The 19,372-nt window shown below is 43.9% G+C and overlaps 2 protein-coding genes across 3 annotated transcripts; one reads left to right on the plus strand and one right to left on the minus strand.

Annotated features, from left to right (window-relative positions):
- Positions 1-652: 652 nt before the first annotated feature.
- Positions 653-6,144, plus strand: LOC117648101. 2 transcript variants are annotated; one of them, XM_034390316.1, is made up of 6 exons: positions 653-759; positions 944-1,087; positions 1,929-2,090; positions 3,317-3,493; positions 4,411-4,569; positions 5,707-6,144. In XM_034390316.1, exons 2-6 carry the CDS (start codon positions 1,013-1,015, stop codon positions 5,728-5,730), a joined length of 597 nt encoding a protein of 198 aa, XP_034246207.1. In that variant the 5' UTR covers positions 653-759; positions 944-1,012; the 3' UTR covers positions 5,731-6,144. The 2 variants fall into 2 exon arrangements, with proteins under 2 accessions (XP_034246207.1, XP_034246208.1); XM_034390317.1 differs by lacking the exon at positions 5,707-6,144 and having other exon boundaries at positions 4,411-4,771.
- Positions 6,145-6,382: 238 nt separating this feature from the next.
- LOC117648251 lies at positions 6,383-19,269 on the minus strand. The gene is made up of 8 exons (XM_034390654.1): positions 19,016-19,269; positions 17,930-18,084; positions 17,096-17,228; positions 16,198-16,386; positions 15,356-15,462; positions 13,331-13,408; positions 12,948-13,037; positions 6,383-6,538 (listed from the first exon to the last, which is right to left on the minus strand). The coding sequence occupies exons 1-7, from the start codon at positions 19,135-19,137 to the stop codon at positions 12,961-12,963; spliced, it is 861 nt and encodes a 286-aa protein (XP_034246545.1). The 5' UTR covers positions 19,138-19,269; the 3' UTR covers positions 6,383-6,538; positions 12,948-12,960.
- Between the last annotated feature and the right edge of the window lie 103 nt (positions 19,270-19,372).

Below are 19,372 nucleotides of genomic sequence, written 5' to 3' on the forward strand. Positions count from 1 at the left end.
GTCGCAGCCACAATGGCATGGTAATGCCCCAGGGCCCAAGGGCGTAAGCCGGAGGGCAGGGACGGCCTGGAGCACAACAAACAGGTCAGTGGGTAGGGGGCACAGGAAGGAGAGAGGGACGGAGAGGAGGGACTTACCGGAACCAGGTAGGGAATGGCCCTCTAACGAGGCTAGAACCGCAAAGACGATTTCATCGAGGGACGGATCCATGGCGCAGACGGAGCAGGACAGCGGCGAAACAGAAGTGAGTGAATGGCACAGTCGGGCTGCACTGTAGCTTGAGAAGGAAGAAAAAGTAAGGGCCCCAATAGCCCTAAACATTCGGATTTTTCAAAACATTAAAGGCTGGTAGCGCCCTCGGTTTTACTCCTTTTTCAAAACCAAGTACATATTCGGAATCAGCAGAAAAAATGCTACAAAATGCGCTATCTAACTTTTGAGATTTCGAAAAAAAGTGTACTTTCGACCACCCCTATTGAACACATGGAGCATTATCGCGCCGTGAATCGCAGCGACACTGTAGGTCTTTCAGTGGCGTGATGGTCACCGCTGAGCACAAACAAGCTTTGAATGGCCCCTCCATTGACGACCACTGCCAGGCCGAAACGGCCGGCAAACATGCCCAGGAAACCCGGTGATGGTTCCACGAAAGCCGGGAACCACCACGGACCCAGTGACGCGAGTACCATCTGTGGGTTTGGCACTTACGAATCAGCACGGCGTACTTTCCGACGAGACATCTTCACACGACGACGAGAGGTTTGCACTCTAAACTCTGTATTATGGTGAAAATGCCCTATATTATGGAGAGGTGCAGCTGACTTGATAACATACCATAGAGAATTCACTGTACCTTATAGATATTTTGACGAATTTCGTTGATATTATGGAGAAAATCTCCACCGTAATATGTTGGTGCAGCCTTTCACCCATGGTTTTGAAGTTTTACAGGCAAGCTCTTCTTTGACGCGTGAGTGGAGGCGCAAGAGGCTCAGTGGCTAGGTGATCCACCATGAAATTGGACTGGTTGGCCATTCTCCTACCGGCCTTAGATCTTGTCAGCAGCAAGTTCATCCCTTCGTTTGCAGTAAGTATGCAAGGCACGCGAGCCCACTGATTGGCAGCAAGCTTCGCGATATGCTACGCCTTGTCCTGACCACACTCTTAAAACCTTACGAAGTATTTTGAGCATACGTGTAACAAACTAAAATACTTTGTTATACGGAGAAATAGTTTGCAAATTACGAAGTATTTTCTTTGCAAGCTTATGCAAGCTCAAAATACTTTGTTATACAAACTACTTTTCTTTGTAAGGGCCAAAATAGTTTGTAAGGTTTTCTCAGTGTAGAGACGAAACACCCATAGGGGAAAACCCAGGAAACTCAGCTTCTTTCAAAAAAACCACACTGCTAATAATCCATTGTAACATTACAACAGTTTTTTCTTATGTATCGGAACGGCAAATCTACCACTTGACAACTATTTATTACAACTATTCATTACAACTAGGGTATCTTGTCAGGTAACAATAATATCATCGTAATTAAAAAGAGTTGTGTTGTCGTTTCACAAGATCATTTGTAATCTGAGAACAACTTTTGTTTAAAGATTGCGCGTGCAATGTTAAAACAAATTTTGTTGACAGATTACAATAGTCTTGTTAAATTACAACACACTGTGACCAACAAAAATGTGGTTTAAAAAAATCGAAGACTTGACGGAAGTCTTGTCGTACTTCAATCGATTCACCAGAAAACGTGCAGCACCGAGGGCTACAACGTGTTTGTAATAATAACTAGATGTGCTGCTATCAAACTTCACAACCAAAGTGTTGTTAAATTACAACTTTTTTAACAAAGCACCGAGGATGCCCCTTTAGCTTCCGAAATAAGCCAGCCTGACCAAATTAATTTTTTCGTGACACACAGGGCCCGTACACCGCGTTCGTCCACACGATTGATGCGTGTCCGTCCGACGGGACTTTTGTGCTTCAATTTCGGCCCACCCACTTCAACCGTGCAAGACCAAATGAAAGGCAGAGAGTAACAGGGAATGCAACTGTAAAAAAACCTGTAACCGACAATTTTTGGGTAAGGCGAAGACAAAATTATTCCGCATCTTTCCCGTTAAGAATGCATAGTTACGACGCTGTTACACTGTAAAAAAAAAAATTCTGAAATTTCAGACAAAATTTGACTGAAGTCAATTAACAGTAAGGGGTTCTGAAATTTCAGACCATTTCGGCGGTCTGAAAATTTAGAATAGGGTGGTCTCAAAGTTTAGAATTGGGTGGTCTGAAAATTAAGATTTAGGTGGTCTGAATTATTAGACACGGCCAGTCTGAAGAAAATTCAGACAATAGCACAAAATTGTAACGTTGAACCTTCACTCCTTTGCGAGAGATGTCTTTGATAGAACTTGCGCGTAACTTATCGGCCGTTCTCTTTACTCGGAAACTCCGAATATCTTGGTATTCGAACCATCGAATCCTCGCTCGTCGGCTTTGCGGGCTATCCATTACACCACGGGACCGCTCTGAGAGTACGGCTGCAGGATGCCGATGACTCCAAGCGCGCTCGCTGGACGCTGGGAGGCCACAAATAAACAAACCAAGCGCGTGTTGCGGTACAGTCAAACTCCTCGTTTTGTCCCTCTTCTGGGTCCTTCGTTTTGTCCCAGAGTCATCCCCACCACCGTGGCCCGGGTCGCGTCCCGCCGGCCGATGCCTGCCGTCGCTGGCCGGCCAAGGTAGGGATTACGGCGGCCTAATCCGCATCGGCCAGCCGGGCTCGGTCCTTCGTTTTGTCCAAAGCAACTCCCGGGTGGAGGGACAAAACGAGGAGTTTGACTGTAGTTAAACTGCGGACAATTTGGGCTGTTCGTGAATATTTAAGATTCTGTGTCGAGCGCTCATATATTGCGGTTAAATTTGGTCAAATGAGGCAACCAGTCTGACATTTCAGAACAATACGTCTCCCGTTTCAGACCCATGGTCTGAAAATACACAACCAGTTTGAAATTTAAGATCAATCGGTCTTCCTTTTCAGGAGAATAGTCTGAAAAGGCGATTCAGACTACATGGTCTTGTACTTAGACTGAATTTTCAGTCACCCCTGTCAGACTTTCTGTCTGGATGGTCTGAATTTGCTTTTAAGACTGCGAAAGTCTTAAAATTCATCCGAGGATTCTTCTTTTGAATACTTCTGGTCTTAATTAAGAAATCAGACCACCAGGTCTTACAAAATTGGTCTGAATTTTAAGATTTTTTTTAACAGTGTACGGTATGTCACCAACATCAACCCTTACCCTTTTGCAGTCAACCGTTAACTTGGCGGTCCGAGCCAATAACGAATGGAAAGAGAATTTCTTTGTAAACAAATTCAGCAGGCAAGGGTGCACTGCGATCCGCCTGCATTCGCCGGAGCTGTTTAACCTCGTGGTGAAATACACCGGGGCTTCGGCCGACAAGAACGCGCCCTGTGTCATACCGCCGGTAAGCTACTGCTCTGCAAACTCAACAGTGCACTCAGTACACTGTCTTTAGCGTGTACTCACGAGTACACTTTCTTCAGCGTATGCACTGTTATAAATTATGTTGTAATTTAGCAGTAAATATGTTGCTAATTTTCTTAGCGGTCAAAGTTGTTTTCAAATGACTTTCGTTGTTTACTAACGAGTTGCGTCGTTCGTCCACAAGATGTTTGTAAACCGGTAGACAGCCTTATTCGCATCAATTTTTATTGCCGAATAGGTCACAGACCTAGTAGAGTCCCAGTTACCCCGCAGTAACCACTTCTCAGATTGTCCGGGTTGTTTGTACGCAGCAAAATATTGTTTTGAAACAGCATAAGTCATAAAAATAATTAGCAACGAAATTGTCGTTTTAAAACAAGCAAACTTGTTCACAAACAACAGCGTTGTCGAGGTTGGTAATTGTGTTGTTGTTTTAAAACAACAATTTTTAACAGTGTGTTCACGAGCTCACTCCCTCGAGCGTATACTCAACTGCATTTATTTCCAGGAATCTGAGCACTCTCTCGTTAGAGTGTACTCATCGAAGTACACTCTTGTCGGAGTGTACTCATCTGAGTACACTTTCATCGGAGTGTGCTAGTGAGTACACGCTGAACAGAGTGTGCTGAGCACACTGTTGGGTTTGCAGAGTGCGTGAGTGATCCTCGTGGAGCAACGGACTGAAAAGAAAAGACGGGGAAAATGGATATTTGCTTGTCTGCGCGTGAGGGAAATGATCATGTCACAGGAAAACCTTTTTTTTTTGCCCAAGCAAGGGCGTGAAAGACAGGTCTCGCTGAAGGCAGTGTTCCTCGCAACCTCACGCAGCAACACCTCACGCAACACTGCACGCAGCAAACTTCTCGACAAGGTTAACCAACCCTTTCTTTCCCTCAGGGATTTTTCGTGGTCAAGGATGAACCCATCTCCTGGACCTTTCCTAACTTCCCCATCATGCCTTACGGACGGTACCGTTTTCGAGGAACAAGTCGAGACAGCGAGACAAGCAACATAACGAGATTATGCATCGACGTGGACTGCGAAGTCATTCCGAAGGTGTAACACTGTAAAAAAATTCCGCACTTTTGTACGGAAATAGTACAGAAAAATACAGTACGGTCCATATGAACCCATGTAAATGGGTACGGAAAAAAAGTACGGAACGTTCCGCAGTTGGCAAGTACGGACGGTCCAGGGAAATTATTGACCAGACATGTTCCGTACTTTTTTCCCACAGTGTAATCAATAAACAATAATAATGCCATGTAATTCCTGTTTTCCTCTCTGTTCCCTTGCTCTATGTTGTATGTATGTGTCAAGTAAGCCTGTGTTGTATTGGTCTCTGTTAAAGAAAAAAAGTTTTCCTTTTCACAATTTCATGTTACTTGGCACAATCGCCTGGGTGCGAGGGGGAAATCACTCTTAAAAACTGTGACCCGACTACTCCCTATTACGTTCTATTACGCTATTACAGAAGGCTTATTACGCTCGAAAATATCCAGATTTAGGCTAAAATCAGACTCTAAATAGGGAAATTTTTTAAAAACTTGGCTATTACGCTATTACTATTACGCGTAATAGTAGGAATGGGTGACCCGACTATTACGCGAGTGATTTCCCCCTCGCCTGGGTGATTCCGTGCGTAGGCGCCGAAGAAACTCAGATAATGAATCAATAATAACAAAAGTGCATCAATTGAATCCCGGAATGACAGTGGGCGAGGTGATGACTTTTAAGACATTATGGGAGAGGGGTGAGAGGGACATACGGGAATTACATGAATTGTTACAACCCACCGTTTTCACCCACGTTTCACTCGTACACCCACGGAACCCAGGTCCAAAATGCTAGCATCTTCATCGGGGACCCTGAGAGGTGCCCATCAACGCACTGTAAAAAAATTTCTGAAATTTCAGTACAATTTGTTCAGACTTTGCAGTCTGAATCGGTAATTCAGATAGTTGCTTTGAATTTTCAGACTAGGAACTCTGAAATTTGAGATCACAACGGTTAGTCTGAATTTTTAGCAGAAGGTCTGAAAATTCTGATAAAGTTTTCAGACTTGTCATCCTGAAAGCTGTTTTCATAATTTTGGTATGAAAATTTTGACAGATTGTCTACTAATGAAGTCTAGGCGTAAGGCGCTGTATAAATTTAATCGGAAATAATAATGTACACCCGTGCTTCACGCAGATTCGTCTGTGTACAGTGGATTAACCAAACTTGCATTCTGGACTTGCCGAAAGGAGCTGGTATCCTCTGAAATGAGTCACGCGGCACGGCTTCCCCCGCCGCCAGGCAGCGCCCGTAGCGCAGTGGTACCGAGCTCGTCTCGTATCCAAAAAGTCCCGGTTCGAACCCGGGCCGAAGCGAACAAGTGAAAAGTGGAAAGGAGGTACCGTCACACGTTGGTGGTTCATATCGTTCTCTTGTTGATTTCTTTCTCTTTGATTAAAATATGGCACTTTTATTTAATATTTCAGAGTAGCAGTCTGAAAATGTTTTTCAGACAAGTAGTCTGAATTTGGAATTCAGACAGAATGGTCTGAATAATTACTCTGAATTTTCAGACCACTAGTCTGTTTAAAAACTTCAGACTAAAATTATGAAATTTCAGTAATACTTTTTTTACAGTGCGTCCTCGCGGACTTAAGAGGTTTGGACCATGCCGCCCCTATGAGCGGCGTTGGCCGCTCGGACACCGAACGAAAAACAACAGAGGATCTCCGTCTTTATAGACGCAGATTTCCGTACAAACAAAAGCAATGGACGATGTCGGTCTTTTAAATGACTGAGATCTCCTTGGAATCGGCACGGAGCGACGTTGTGAAGATATGAACAGGATGTCCCATAGTTTTTTCTTGCAGTGTACAGTGAGAGATCCAAAGTTCTTGGGAAATCTTGCATCATTTCTATTCTGTATGCAGCGTAAAGATGCTTCCTCAGCAACTCCCATCTTCGTTCATATAGGACCGATGTTAAATTGGAAGCAGACAACAAGGTAGGATGCAATCCCCGAGAAGAGCTGTAACCCAAAAGAATATTTAAGGGGGCAGTCTCGTCCCTGTACCCTTTTTTAGGGGGGTTTTCCCTCCCTCTTTTGATGACGATGATATTTTAAATATACCTCTTAGAGACAAACAGTAAAAACCAAATGAAAGAAGGGGCATTCCAGACCCAATTAGCAGGCTGCGTAGGTGACCACTGCCGACTTCGTTCCTTTTGTGGTCAAATGTTACCTACCACTAGAGTAAGATGGCCCTAAATTTTTAAGGTCGAAATATGAATACTTCAGGAGATATCGCAATTTGAAATTTTCTCTGAAATTTCTTTTAGTGGTTCTGAACAAAGTGTCAACTTTTGCGCGAATCCCTCCTGCTTCTTAAATTTTCGACTCAGAAGGTCGAGATCACTGCTCCTTACGTAAAATTCATCAAGGAATCAGAATCCGTCGCCAAAAAGCACCTACGATCGAGTTTAGGGGTCAAAAAGTGGCCTCAAACACAAAATTTTGTTATTTTTGTGCCTAATTTCAAGGCAAAAATGTAAAGGGAAGCGGGTCTAAACATAAACTTCCCAATAGTGGAAAATGTTCCTTTAGACTCCCTCTAAACAGCTGCGGCTCGAAAAAGATGGTTATAGGTCGGGATCAGGCAACACAGCCTGAAAATTAGAGAGCGAATTTCAGTGAATTTAATAAATTATGTTAGCAGTAGGGTGCGTCGATATAGACGACTTTTTGACTACGACTCTTGGTAAGCGCTCTATGTTGATGATTTTTTGGTGCTGATTCCAAAACTGAACTCGGTACTACGATAGGACAACTTCTCCATGTCCCTATAGGGTGTTAAGTGCCAAAAAACGCAGAGTTTCAAGAGTTTTTCTTGGTTTTTGGTCCCGCACACCATCCCAAACTGTCGGGGCGACTGTTGCATGGTCCGTTGGACATCACGTCCACAAAAGACAACTCTTGCAGTGTGGCTGGGCTATCGGACACCTTCCATGTGAGTTCCAGACGTCAATTTTTATGCTATTCTTACTAATGTCTTCGTTAATTTGCCTGTTTTTAAATGACAAAGTATTTTAGCGGGGGGGGGGGTCAGCACACTGAAAATCAAATAGTGATACATCTCACTCTCTGAGGGGTGAGACATAACTGTCTCGGCCCGGAAAAGGGTGAAACTTAAATGTATCAACGAAGAAATGATCGCGTACACGCATGTATTACCGAAAAAAAAGGTCGTACACAAATCTATCACCGAAAAAAGGTTGATACTTCCCCAGGAAAACAAGGGCCAACTCGCCTTTTCTCACCTTTTTTTCGGTGATAAATTTGTGTACGACCTTTTTTTCGGTGATACATGCGTGTACGACCATTTTTTCGGTGATACATTTTAGTACAAGGTAGGTTTACGCCAGACCGCGTCTTGTCGTAACAGGCTTCGCGATGTCTCGCTGCCTGTTCCTCCAATCCACGCCTGGCGTACCTACCTTGGCCTGCGGCGCTAGCCTGCCTTCGGCAGGCAATGGCTTGTCCGTTGTCGGTTATTGGCTGAGCGATAGCGAAGCCTGTTACTCCAGTGGGGTTGAAAAGTTTTGTCTGTCTGTCGGTCTGTCTGTCTGTCTGTCTGTCGGTCTGTCTGTCCGCACTACTCCTCCTGAACGGCTCGGCCGATCTCGGTGAGATTTTGCACACTTCTTAGGTATGTCCTTGGCTCGGCACACGCGAAATTTCACCATCCTAGCTCAACTGGTTCAGTTTTTATAGGCGAAAAACACCTAAAAAACGGCGAAAACTAGAGATTTCTGCAGATAGACCACTTCTGTCTTGGAGAAAGGGGGGTCTGGGGGGCGGAGCCTCCCAGCCTCGACAAGTTAAAAAGTGACAAGGGTCGAGATCGTGTTATCTGTAGATAAAACAACTCTATTTAGAATGTAGGGGGCTCTGGGGGGCGGAGCCCCCCAGCATTCAACAAGTTAAAAAATAACCAACAACGGACAAGCCATTGCCTGCCGCAGGCAGGCTAGCGCCGCAGGCCAAGGTAGGTACGCCAGGCGTGGATTGGAGGAACAGGCAGCGAGACATCGCGAAGCCTGTTACGACAAGACGCGGTCTGGCGTAAACCTACCTTGTTTTTTAACTTGTTGAATGCGGGGGGGCTCCCCCCCCCAGACCCCCCTACATTCTAAATGGAGTTGTTTTATCTACAGATAACACGATTTTGACCCTTGTCACTTTTTAACTTGTCGAGGCGGGGGGGCTCCGCCCCCCAGACCCCCCTTTCTCCAAGACAGAAGTGGTCTATCTGCAGAAAACTCTATTTTTCGCCGTTTTTTAGGTGTTTTTCGCCTATAAAAACTGAACCAGTTGAGCTAGGATGGTGAAATTTCGCGTGTGCCGAGCCAAGGACATACCCAAGAAGTGTGCAAAATCTCACCGAGATCGGCCGAGCCGTTCAGGAGGAGTAGTGCGGACAGACAGACCGACAGACAGACCGACAGACAGACCGACAGACAGTCAGCAGACAAAACTTTTCAACCCCACTGGAGTAACAGGCTTCGCTATCGCTCAGCCAATCACCCTTTTTCGGTGATACATTTTGTTCCGCCAAAAATTGGTGCGATGTCTCACCCTTTGAATTACAGTGCCAGAAATTCCCCGAAAGGCTCCAGCCGCTCTTGCTGCGCGCCAGGTGATAACTGTATGGGCCTGCATTGGGCCTGCAGGTCTTACGTTAGCTTGGAAAGGTGTTTCTACTCCTTTAAGAAACTCCCTTTTACTTTTAAATTCAGCATTCTAGTCGTTGGCGATTGAAAAACGAAAAGAAGAACAAAACCGGAAGGCGGGAAGGAAGAAAGTACAAGGCGAGCCCGGTTTCAAGGAGAAATATCCACAAATATCCTCAATTCCTGGGTTAAAAAGTATTTGAAACAGACGAAAGTGCATTGGAGAATATACGCCTCGGACATCTCTAAATCCAGTCCAATAGCAGGAGTCTGCAAAGTTTGTTGCCGACGCGAGTTCCAGATTTGTTCTTCTTCTACTTCTTCGATCGTGGACGACTAGAATGCTCTATTGACACGAGTCTCAAGGTCGCAGTGCCAAATTGCTTTATTTGGTTACATAACACCTCTGTCAAAATACAGTGAAGCTACGGCAGAATAACGAAGAAATTAGTTAGAATAGCATAAAAATTGACGTCTGGAACTTACATGGAAGGTGTCCGATAGCCCAGCCACACTGCAAGAGTTGTCTTTTGTGGACGTGATGTCCAACAGACCATGCAACAGTCGCCCCGACAGTTTGGGATGGTGTGCGGGACCAAAAACCAAGAAAAACTCTTGAAACTCTGCGTTTTTTGGCACTTAACACCCTATAGGGACATGGAGAAGTTGTCCTATCGTAGTACCGAGGTCAGTTTTGGAATCAGCACCAAAAAATCATCAACATAGAGCGCTTACCAAGAGTCGTAGTCAAAAAGTCGTCTATATCGACGCACCCTACTGCTAACATAATTTATTAAATTCACTGAAATTCGCTCTCTAATTTTCAGGCTGTGTTGCCTGATCCTGACCTATAACCATCTTTTTCGAGCCGCAGCTGTTTAGAGGGAGTCTAAAGGAACATTTTCCACTATTGGGAAGTTTATGTTTAGACCCGCTTCCCTTTACATTTTTGCCTTGAAATTAGGCACAAAAATAACAAAATTTTGTGTTTGAGGCCACTTTTTGACCCCTAAACTCGATCGTAGGTGCTTTTTGGCGACGGATTCTGATTCCTTGATGAATTTTACGTAAGGAGCAGTGATCTCGACCTTCTGAGTCGAAAATTTAAGAAGCAGGAGGGATTCGCGCAAAAGTTGACACTTTGTTCAAAACCACTAAAAGAAATTTCAGAGAAAATTTCAAATTGCGATATCTCCTGAAGTATTCATATTTCGACCTTAAAAATTTAGGGTCATCTTACTCTAGTGGTAGGTAACATTTGACCACAAAAGGAACGAAATCGGCAGTGGTCACCTACGCGGCCTGCTAATTGGGTCTGGAATGCCCCAGAACAGAATTTTTACAACATTTTCAAAAAAAAATATTTTGTTTTGTCTTTAGTTGTAAGGGAGTTATAGGAAATGCAACAAAAGCCGACAAAACATACAAAATTTCACTGCGCGACAATTTTCTCCGGAAGTTCTTAACTTTTTGGCAATCGGTTTGCGGCATCTTGAAGATGAAAAAATCCTCTTTACTTTAACCTACAATCGTCCATATGATCCAGGAAGCGGAAGAAGGGAATAACTTGACTTATCCCCAAATTGAGTTTTTATTTTATTATTGTGCCTTAGAATGGTTTACATCATTACACCAAATTATTTGACTGAATTCCAAGCAGTTTAGGAGAAAATCCACATGGAAAAAGGGTATAACTCAACTTAACCCCTTTTACAGTCTAAATTTCATTGGAAAATGGAGATAACTCAACCTTAGTCTACATGAGTCCGTTTGACAAATTGGCAAAAGGATATAACTCAACTTGTGTTTTTATGAATCTAGTGTAAAAAGAATCAACTCAACTTAACCCCCCCTTAATTTTAAATTTCAATTTGGAAAAAAGAGCTAAGTCCAAAAAATACACCAGAGTAACATACACTTTATGTAGACTATTGTTCCACTTGACTTGTCTCCAAATTCCACTTTGTTTAGGAAATATAAGGTGAGCTGACTCTGTTTTCCATTTCAACGGAAAGTGATAAGTCGCAGAAATCCTCTACGGAGTGACCTTACACTTTTGATTTTTTTCCAAAATTTTACTAATGCTTTTTGAAATTATTAACATTTGCAACATTCATTTGTTTTGTTTTAGTTTTCCCTGCTAACAGTTTTTTGTTTCTCCTGAAAAATGGCCAAAATTGAGTTATCCCCTTCTTCCGCTTCCTGGATCATATAGCCCAAGGATTACACCTTTTAAAACGTAACCAAAAACCTATACAAACTAAGGAACGGTTTTAATTTAGGTTTTCCTTGGGCTACTTGGACGATCGTAGGTTAAAGTAAAGAGGATTTTTTCATCTTCAAGATGCCGCAAACCGATTGCCAAAAAGTTAAGAACTTCCGGAGAAAAATGTGGCGCAGTGAAATTTTGTATGTTTTGTCGGCTTTTGTTGCATTCCCTATAACTCCCTTACAACTGAAGACAAAACAAAATATTTTTTTTTAAATGTTGCAAAAATTCCGTTCTTTCATTTGGTTTTTACCGTTTGTCTCTAAGAGGTATATTTAAAAAATCATCGTCATCAAAAGAGGGGGGAAAACCCCCTAAAAAGGGGTACAGGGACGAGACTGCCCCCTTAACACACTTGCTTTCTCAGATTCAGTAACATCAGGAGGCCTAGCTCATCTCAAACATCTTGCACTGTGGGAAAACATCACAGTAAATCCTGTAGTGATTAGTACAGCTGTCACTGTACTTCAGAGTACAGGATTTACTGTACTTTTTTTACAGGATCTACTGTACTTTGTACGGGATTTACTGTTAGCACAGGAGTGGAGTACGGAATATCCTGTACCAGGTACAGTAAATGCTGTAACCAGGCACAGTAAATACTGTGTCCTGAACTACAGTAAATCCCGGCAAAAAAATTAACGGGATTTACTGTGTTTTTTTCGCACAGTGTGAAGTACATAACGTGACAGCTCCCTGAGTCTTCCTTAGCCCGGCGAACACCAAAATTGAGCACTACACTCTCAGACTCGTATTGACTTTTTTCTCTTCATTATTGACTTTTTGTCCTTTGCTTACGTAGTTTTTTAAGCAGCAATAATATGCAGTATTTCCTTTGTAACCATGTACAATATTGTTCACTATACAGAAAATTGTCATCAATTAATGACTATTTTTTAAGTCAATTGCGTATTGACTCTTTGTCAATAGCAAATTGACTTTAAGTCAATATAACAAACGAAATCTTACATAGATATTGACGAAATAGTACTTTTTATTGCTGTGTAAAATACTCTTTAACAAAGGACAAAAAGTCAATTACAGTCTGAGAGTGTATAAGCGACACGGTTGGTGGGTCACACTACCGCCCCGCCCCCTTGCCATGGCGACGCGTTCACCGGCTGGTAGGTGGTAGGTGACAGCTCGTCTGTTCGGCGTCCATCTGCCGCCAGCCTGCCGGGGCTAGTGGCAGCGAACGAACTGCTCTCACTATCGCTGTCACGCGACAGCGATCGAGTAGGTACTTAAGTCGAATAACTGCCTGGACTGCAAATGGGACAGGTACGGACGTTCCACCCTCTTTCCACATTTCCCTCTCATCTGTACATTTACCGTGCAAAAGTACGTATTTTTTTACAATGTGCAAGACGTGGTCTAGCCTTCGCCCGCCAGTTTTAGTAACATGCTTTCTATTGATATCCAAGTCAGGCAGACTCACCCCTAAAGTAAAATCACCGTCCAGATAAAAGAGACCGATTATATCGCAGCGCCCTTCCTGGACTTCGATGTCTCGAATCCAAAGACTGACCTGTAGGGTGCAAAGTGGCCTAGGTTCAGTTGGGGTAATTATGGGATACGAGGTTAAAATGGGACAGCTGATTCTTAGTCGAGAATCGAGATTTTAGAAGTCAAGCCGTAACAAATGTTATTGTCAATAAAAACATCACATTTGGTATATCATGCGTTCAAAAATCTCAAATCTTGACTAAGAATCAGCTGTCCCATTTTTACCCCTTGTCCCATAATTACCCCAACTGACCCTTATTAGAATGCAACCTGGTATTCACTCATCCTTATCATCTGACGAAAGCAGCTTCTCACCTCTTTTTCTGAAAGCGGTAAGGATCTTTTGCCGTGAAGCACATTGTGACCTTGAAGTGCTTTGCCTAGCGACGAGAACTGCGGGAAGATCAGAAAAAAAGCAGGAAATCATCATCGGTCGGGACCACGATCGGACTTCTTCACTGAAAACGTAATGGTCGGACACATACCCAAATTATGGCGTGACGAAAAGTCACGCCAAAAATTGGCGTGACACGAAACTTACGCCGAAAAACGGCGTGACATGTGAATCACACCCTCATTTGGCGTGAATGACAACGCATTTTATGAGTCAAGTCACGCCAACCAGCGGCATGACAAAAAATTCACGCCAAAAACTGGCGTGAATTTCAGAGTCACGCCGATTTTTGGCGTGACTTTTCTGTCATGCCGTTTAATGGCGTGACACTTGATAGGGTACTTTCGTAGATCCTGAACCGGAAGCAAGCAGACCAGCAGACGCCAAATTGGCCGGAAACTAACCTCTCTTCGGATCTAAAACTATAGCCGAGCTGTACAAATATTGCTCGCGAAACACATATGCACTGCAAATAAGTATCAAACGACTGTTTATGTTCAAGTGTGGCCGTAACGTTTGACTAACGTCTCTTTCCCATGTCAAGTTTGGATCCACTTCCGCCAACATGGCGTCTGTGTGCTTCCGGTTTAGGGATCTACGAAAGTACCCTATTCACGCCCCTGCAGCGGCACGAAGTCACGCCAATAGATTGTCAGTGAAAGCCTTTAAATGTTCCTTCGTCAGCACCTCCATGGCAGCCCACTGATGGCAGAGCGTGTGCAGGGCGATGATGAAGAAGCCCGTGGACCCCATGACCGTCGCCAAGGCGGCCGTGCGCCGCGAGTCCCCGCCGAAGGAGCTGAGCGCGTAGGACAAGCTGATGGACGTCATGAAGGACTCGCACACCAGGATGAACATGGCGTGCACGCCGTGCAGCGCGTTGGCCTGCAGCACCAGGTCGTGCAGCACTCGCTGGCGCACGTGCAGGCCGCGCCACCGCTCCGCCCACATCGCTGGGGGGGAGCAACGAGCAACAACCCCGCAGTTATGCATTTTGCAATTATACTTTTTACCGCACACGAGGAGAAACTCTTCACTGGTAGCCTAGGAATGTGACGTCATATTCGTTGGAGTGTGAATTTTGTCACGTTCGTTTGAATATGGTGTCACATTCGTTCGAACGTGACTCGGCCGTTTAAGTAGGGTGTCACATTTGTTTGAATGTTGATCAAAATTCACCATATTCAAACGAACGTGACAAAGTTAACATTCGAACGAATATAACGTCACATTCGTTGGTTTCCAGTGTTCAAAGAATCGCCTCGTAATACGAAGAAAATAAAGGCAAATCGACGAAGAAATGTTTTGTATTATGAAGCAAAATCCTTCATTTCTTCATAATGCGAAGCAATTCTACAATGTCTTCAATTTCTATGTAGTTATGGAACAAATGCTTCCTAGTGTACTGTAAGGACAAATCGAATGTACGTAGCTATTCTACTGACGGTTGTACACAGATATAAAGAATGTTTCCGTTTACAACGGACTTTTTTTTTACAGATCAATTCATACGAGAGATGAAATGCATCTCAGCCTGCAGGTAACTCCCTTCGCAAATCTTAGCACTATCTTTATATCAACTATTTGACCCAGGAAGCCCCGTTGATTTTATTTTGTTCGCAATGGGTCAAGGTTGAAAGGTGGGCAAAAAGGAGCAGTTTACCCCTGAAAGTAAACCTCCTCTCCACTGTGAGAAAAAAGTACGGAAAAAGTACGGAACATGTCTGGTCAATAATTTGCCTGGACCGTCCGTACTTCCCAACTACGGAACGTTCCGTACCTATTTTCCGTACCCATTTACATGGGTTTATATGGAGCTAGTACGGAACGTTCCGTACTTTTCTCCGTACCTCCGTACTATATTTTTCTGTACCATTTCCGTACAAAAGTACGGAATTTTTTACAGTGTCCCCCTCTGGATCCGCCACTGCCAGGGTGCAGCTCACCGTCAACGCCCCGTTGCGTCGATGCGTGGGCGGCGTGCTCTGACATTTTGTCAACCTTCGGACGGTCGAACGAAGTCCAGTGGCGAATTACTGCTATCGACTCCTCCCTGTGGAGAGAGACGAGACAAGCCTCACTTAGTGACCTTTTTTGCCCTACGAGATGTGCAATTATGAGCCGAGGGGTCGTCACCTCATATCGCCGTATGTACAAAATAATGCTTATGTACGTCCCATATCACCTCATTAGCTAATTAATCATGATACATGTGCTTTAAGTACTTGACAACATTTACGAATTTTTGGTAGTAATATAAGAGTAATATACAAGAAATATGCTACACTCTCAGACCTATATGGACTTTTTTCTCTCTTGCTTATGACGTTTTTTGAGCAAACGTAAAATGTTCTATTTTCTCTTTAACTATGCACAATTTTGATCGTTATAAAGATAAAAGTGTCAATAGATCATATAAAAATTAAAAAGTACATTGCAAATGACAAAAAGGCTGGTTTAATGGACTAAATACAATACATTATACAATGAACAAAATAGTGCATAGCGTAAGAGAAACTAGCACATATTACATTTGCACAAAAAACTTATGGCAAGAGATAAAAAGTCAATACGAGACTGAGAGTGCCATTGTGTTCCAAGTAATGTGCGAGTAGACGACCCCTCATGATACAAAGGGTGACAAAATTTCGATCTGGCCATTCTAATGATCCAAAGCCTCCTCTAATGGAATTTGTGTCGGTAGGTGGACACAACATATCGTGTCGCCGTGCGTAATGGTCTTAAAATGGCATGAGTCATTGAGTCATGACTTCTAGTGCGCGCACACCTTAAGTCAGCCGCCAAGGCTCCGAGTATCCCCACGGGGCACACCACGCCGAGGTACAAGAGGCAGCTGAGGAGAGGCCACAGAACGGACACGAAGACCGCCACGAGGACTCCCTCCAACATGCTTGGGGACCGCACAGTCCCAGGCATGGACAGGTCAGTCACAGCAACTATAATCCACACCTCGAGCCTGAAACACTCACAAGTCCACTGTAAAAACTTCCGTACTTTTGTACGGAAATGGCATCTTATTTCAGGAGACGTTACATTTCATGCTCTTTCGATTTGTGCAAAGCGTTTTGCGAACACCGGTCGAAGTTAAGCAATCCCGAAGAAGTCCGTAGCCACTGTATCGATGCGGGGTGTCTTTTAAGTTAGAGCGGTGAGATAAAATTTGTGTTCATCCTTATACTCCATTCTAAAAAGCGAGAGACGGTTTTATTGTATATGGCTCACCAATTAAATTTGACAGAGTCTAAATTTCCAAGTTTCAAAAACAAGGAAAATTTTGGTAATTTTTTCCTTTTTTTCAGGCAGTTCCAAAAATAAACATAATTCAAAAACAGATTCTGTTACTTCTGTTTCCTGATGGTTTTAACCTTTGTCCCATTGGTCTACCTCTAGAGGCAGCCCGCATTGACTTCCAAACCAGTTACATATTTCACTACTTCTGTTAGATCAAAAAGTTAGGTTTGAGATATTTTGGCTAACAAGCGGAATTGTGTTCAGTTGTAGAGTTGCAACATTTTCATCTGAATTAACAAAAGTATTCTGAGCTTTCGATAAAGCTTGGTAGGCAAAGCTTTTAGATCAAAGCTATTTAAAATACGCGTAAATTCAAATTTTGGCATGAAATCAGCCGTTTTGGGGTATTTATAATAAGTTTAACCCAAGTATACCTTGATACAGTGAGAAAAAGCAGTATCCACCATCCGTAGGACGACAGAGGGTGACGACGGCCGTAGGTTTTCAAGCAACTCACTAATTGCACGAGTCCGTGACGCTGCTTGATCGCAGTAAGACTCGAAATACCTGCGCCATGAGATGGAGACGTCTGAGGGACACACTGTGAATACCACACACCGCAAGAAAAAGTGCTAATAGTACAACAAATGTACAACAAGAACTGTGCAATAAAAGTACAACAGTGATTGTAGAAAGTACAACGAGAATTGTACAAACCACAACGAGGCCTGGACTGCCCAGCACTCGTCATGCCGGTTCCATTGTACAATGTACAACAATTGTTGTACTTTGAAAGTACAATAAAAACCTGATAAAAAATTTGCCAGAAATTTGTGTACTTTTGTTGTGGTTATTTCCTGCAGTGCACTTGCAGGCGTTAGACATTTGGATTTAAATGAAATGTCTCACATCTCACATATCGCAAATTATGTCCCATACAAAAAGGGGGATAAGCACCGCTTCTCAATACGGAGAAAGCAAGGGCATTGTCAAGTCTAGAATGAAATGCTTCGCCTCTCCAAATCTATTGATATCGTAACTTGGAGTGCAAATCAGTCATTGCATTATTTCGCTTTAGCCACCCCTTAATTTAGGCGGCAGCTTGAATGACAGTGTACTCAGTAGACATGTTCCGTGTGTACACTGGGTGGCACTGGGCACACTTCAGTCCTCAACAAGTGTACTCAGTTGCATTAAGTTCCCGGTATTTCAGGGAATTTTTTTTAAGTTTCTGGCTGCCCCGTCGCGTTTCTGGGGCTCATACTTACCAGTGCAAGCCAGCCAGATGAGGGTTACGACCTTGTTGGTGTCGGAGTGCTTGCGGGTCGTGTTGAAGTCCAGGCCGACTCGCAGCAAGAGGGAGATGACGAGGAAGGCGTAGAAGCCGACAGACAAGGATAGCGCGACTGGCAGCGCCAACGGCCTGCGGAGGCATGGAGTCACATGCATGCACTGTAGGCCTGAAGACAGGTGGAGGCGGCCAAAGCCCTATGCGCGTATAGAGCTGCACCGCAAGAAAAAGTGCTAATAGTACAACAAATGTACAACAAGAACTGTGCAATAAAAGTACAACAGTGATTGTAGAAAGTACAACGAGAATTGTACAAACCACAACGAGGCCTGGACTGCCCAGCAATCGTCATGCCGGTTCCATTGTACAATGTACAACAATTGTTGTACTTTGAAAGTACAATAAAAACCTGATAAAAAAATTTGCCAGAAATTTGTGTACTTTTGTTGTGGTCATTTCCTGCAGTGTGCAGCAATACATTCACTGAGAATGAAAGAGTCATGATCATGACTAAAATTTTGGGTGAGGAATTCTTTATTACCCAAATTTGGGTCATAATACTATGGAGCTGATACACCCTTCCTCGCCCAAAATTGGGCGAGGAAACATTCCTCGCCCAAATTTGGGTGAGAAAGTAAACCTCGCCCAAAATTGGGTATTGATCATCACTGCAAAGCAAGTGGTAAGATTACTTGCCGCAAATTTGGCAAGCCGTTTTGGATGCCAAAATTTGGCAAGCTTTGGTCGGAAATCTCCGTAAGCTCTCCAAATTTTGGCAAGCTGGGGGGGATTCCCGGGCCAAGCTTGCCAATTTTTGGTATTCAAAACTGCTTGCCAAATTTGTGGCAAGCAAACTTACCACCCAATTTGCAGTGATGACTTTTTCATTCTCAGTGTTGGAGGGGTCAAACGTTCGGTTAGAGTCCCACTCAAGATCAAATCGCGTGAAGTTTTAGCAGCCTCCAGCGGTCTTCTGGCCGACTACGACTCGTTTGCTTTATGATAATAATGATGAAGGGAATAAGCAACCCTGAACACAAGACACGGTCTGGCGTACACACACCTGGGGTTGAGAGGCCACCCTCGGACCGGGAGTATACCAAGCAGCATGGCTACATACGCCAACCATTGCCACAACACGACAGTCGCTTGTTGCACCGTGAAGGTTTTCGCCCATTGAAACATATTCAACGCTCCGTCACTCCAAATCGAAACATGATACTTCGAGAATGCGTTTTAGGGCGACACTGTTAAGTATCGCTTAGTTGCGCTTCGGTTGAAAGTTCCCTGTCTGGCTTCCGTGGGCTCACTGTTTCACAGGTGACAGTAGAGCAGTGACTGTCTGTGTCACGCGTGTTGTAATGGCGGTGGTTGGTTCCGAACAGTGCATCACCGCTCTGTCCCTCTCGCACGCATCGCT

Source organism: Thrips palmi, unplaced genomic scaffold, assembly GCF_012932325.1.
Source record: "Thrips palmi isolate BJ-2018 unplaced genomic scaffold, TpBJ-2018v1 HiC_scaffold_3, whole genome shotgun sequence".
In the NCBI taxonomy this organism is placed as follows: domain Eukaryota; kingdom Metazoa; phylum Arthropoda; class Insecta; order Thysanoptera; family Thripidae; genus Thrips; species Thrips palmi.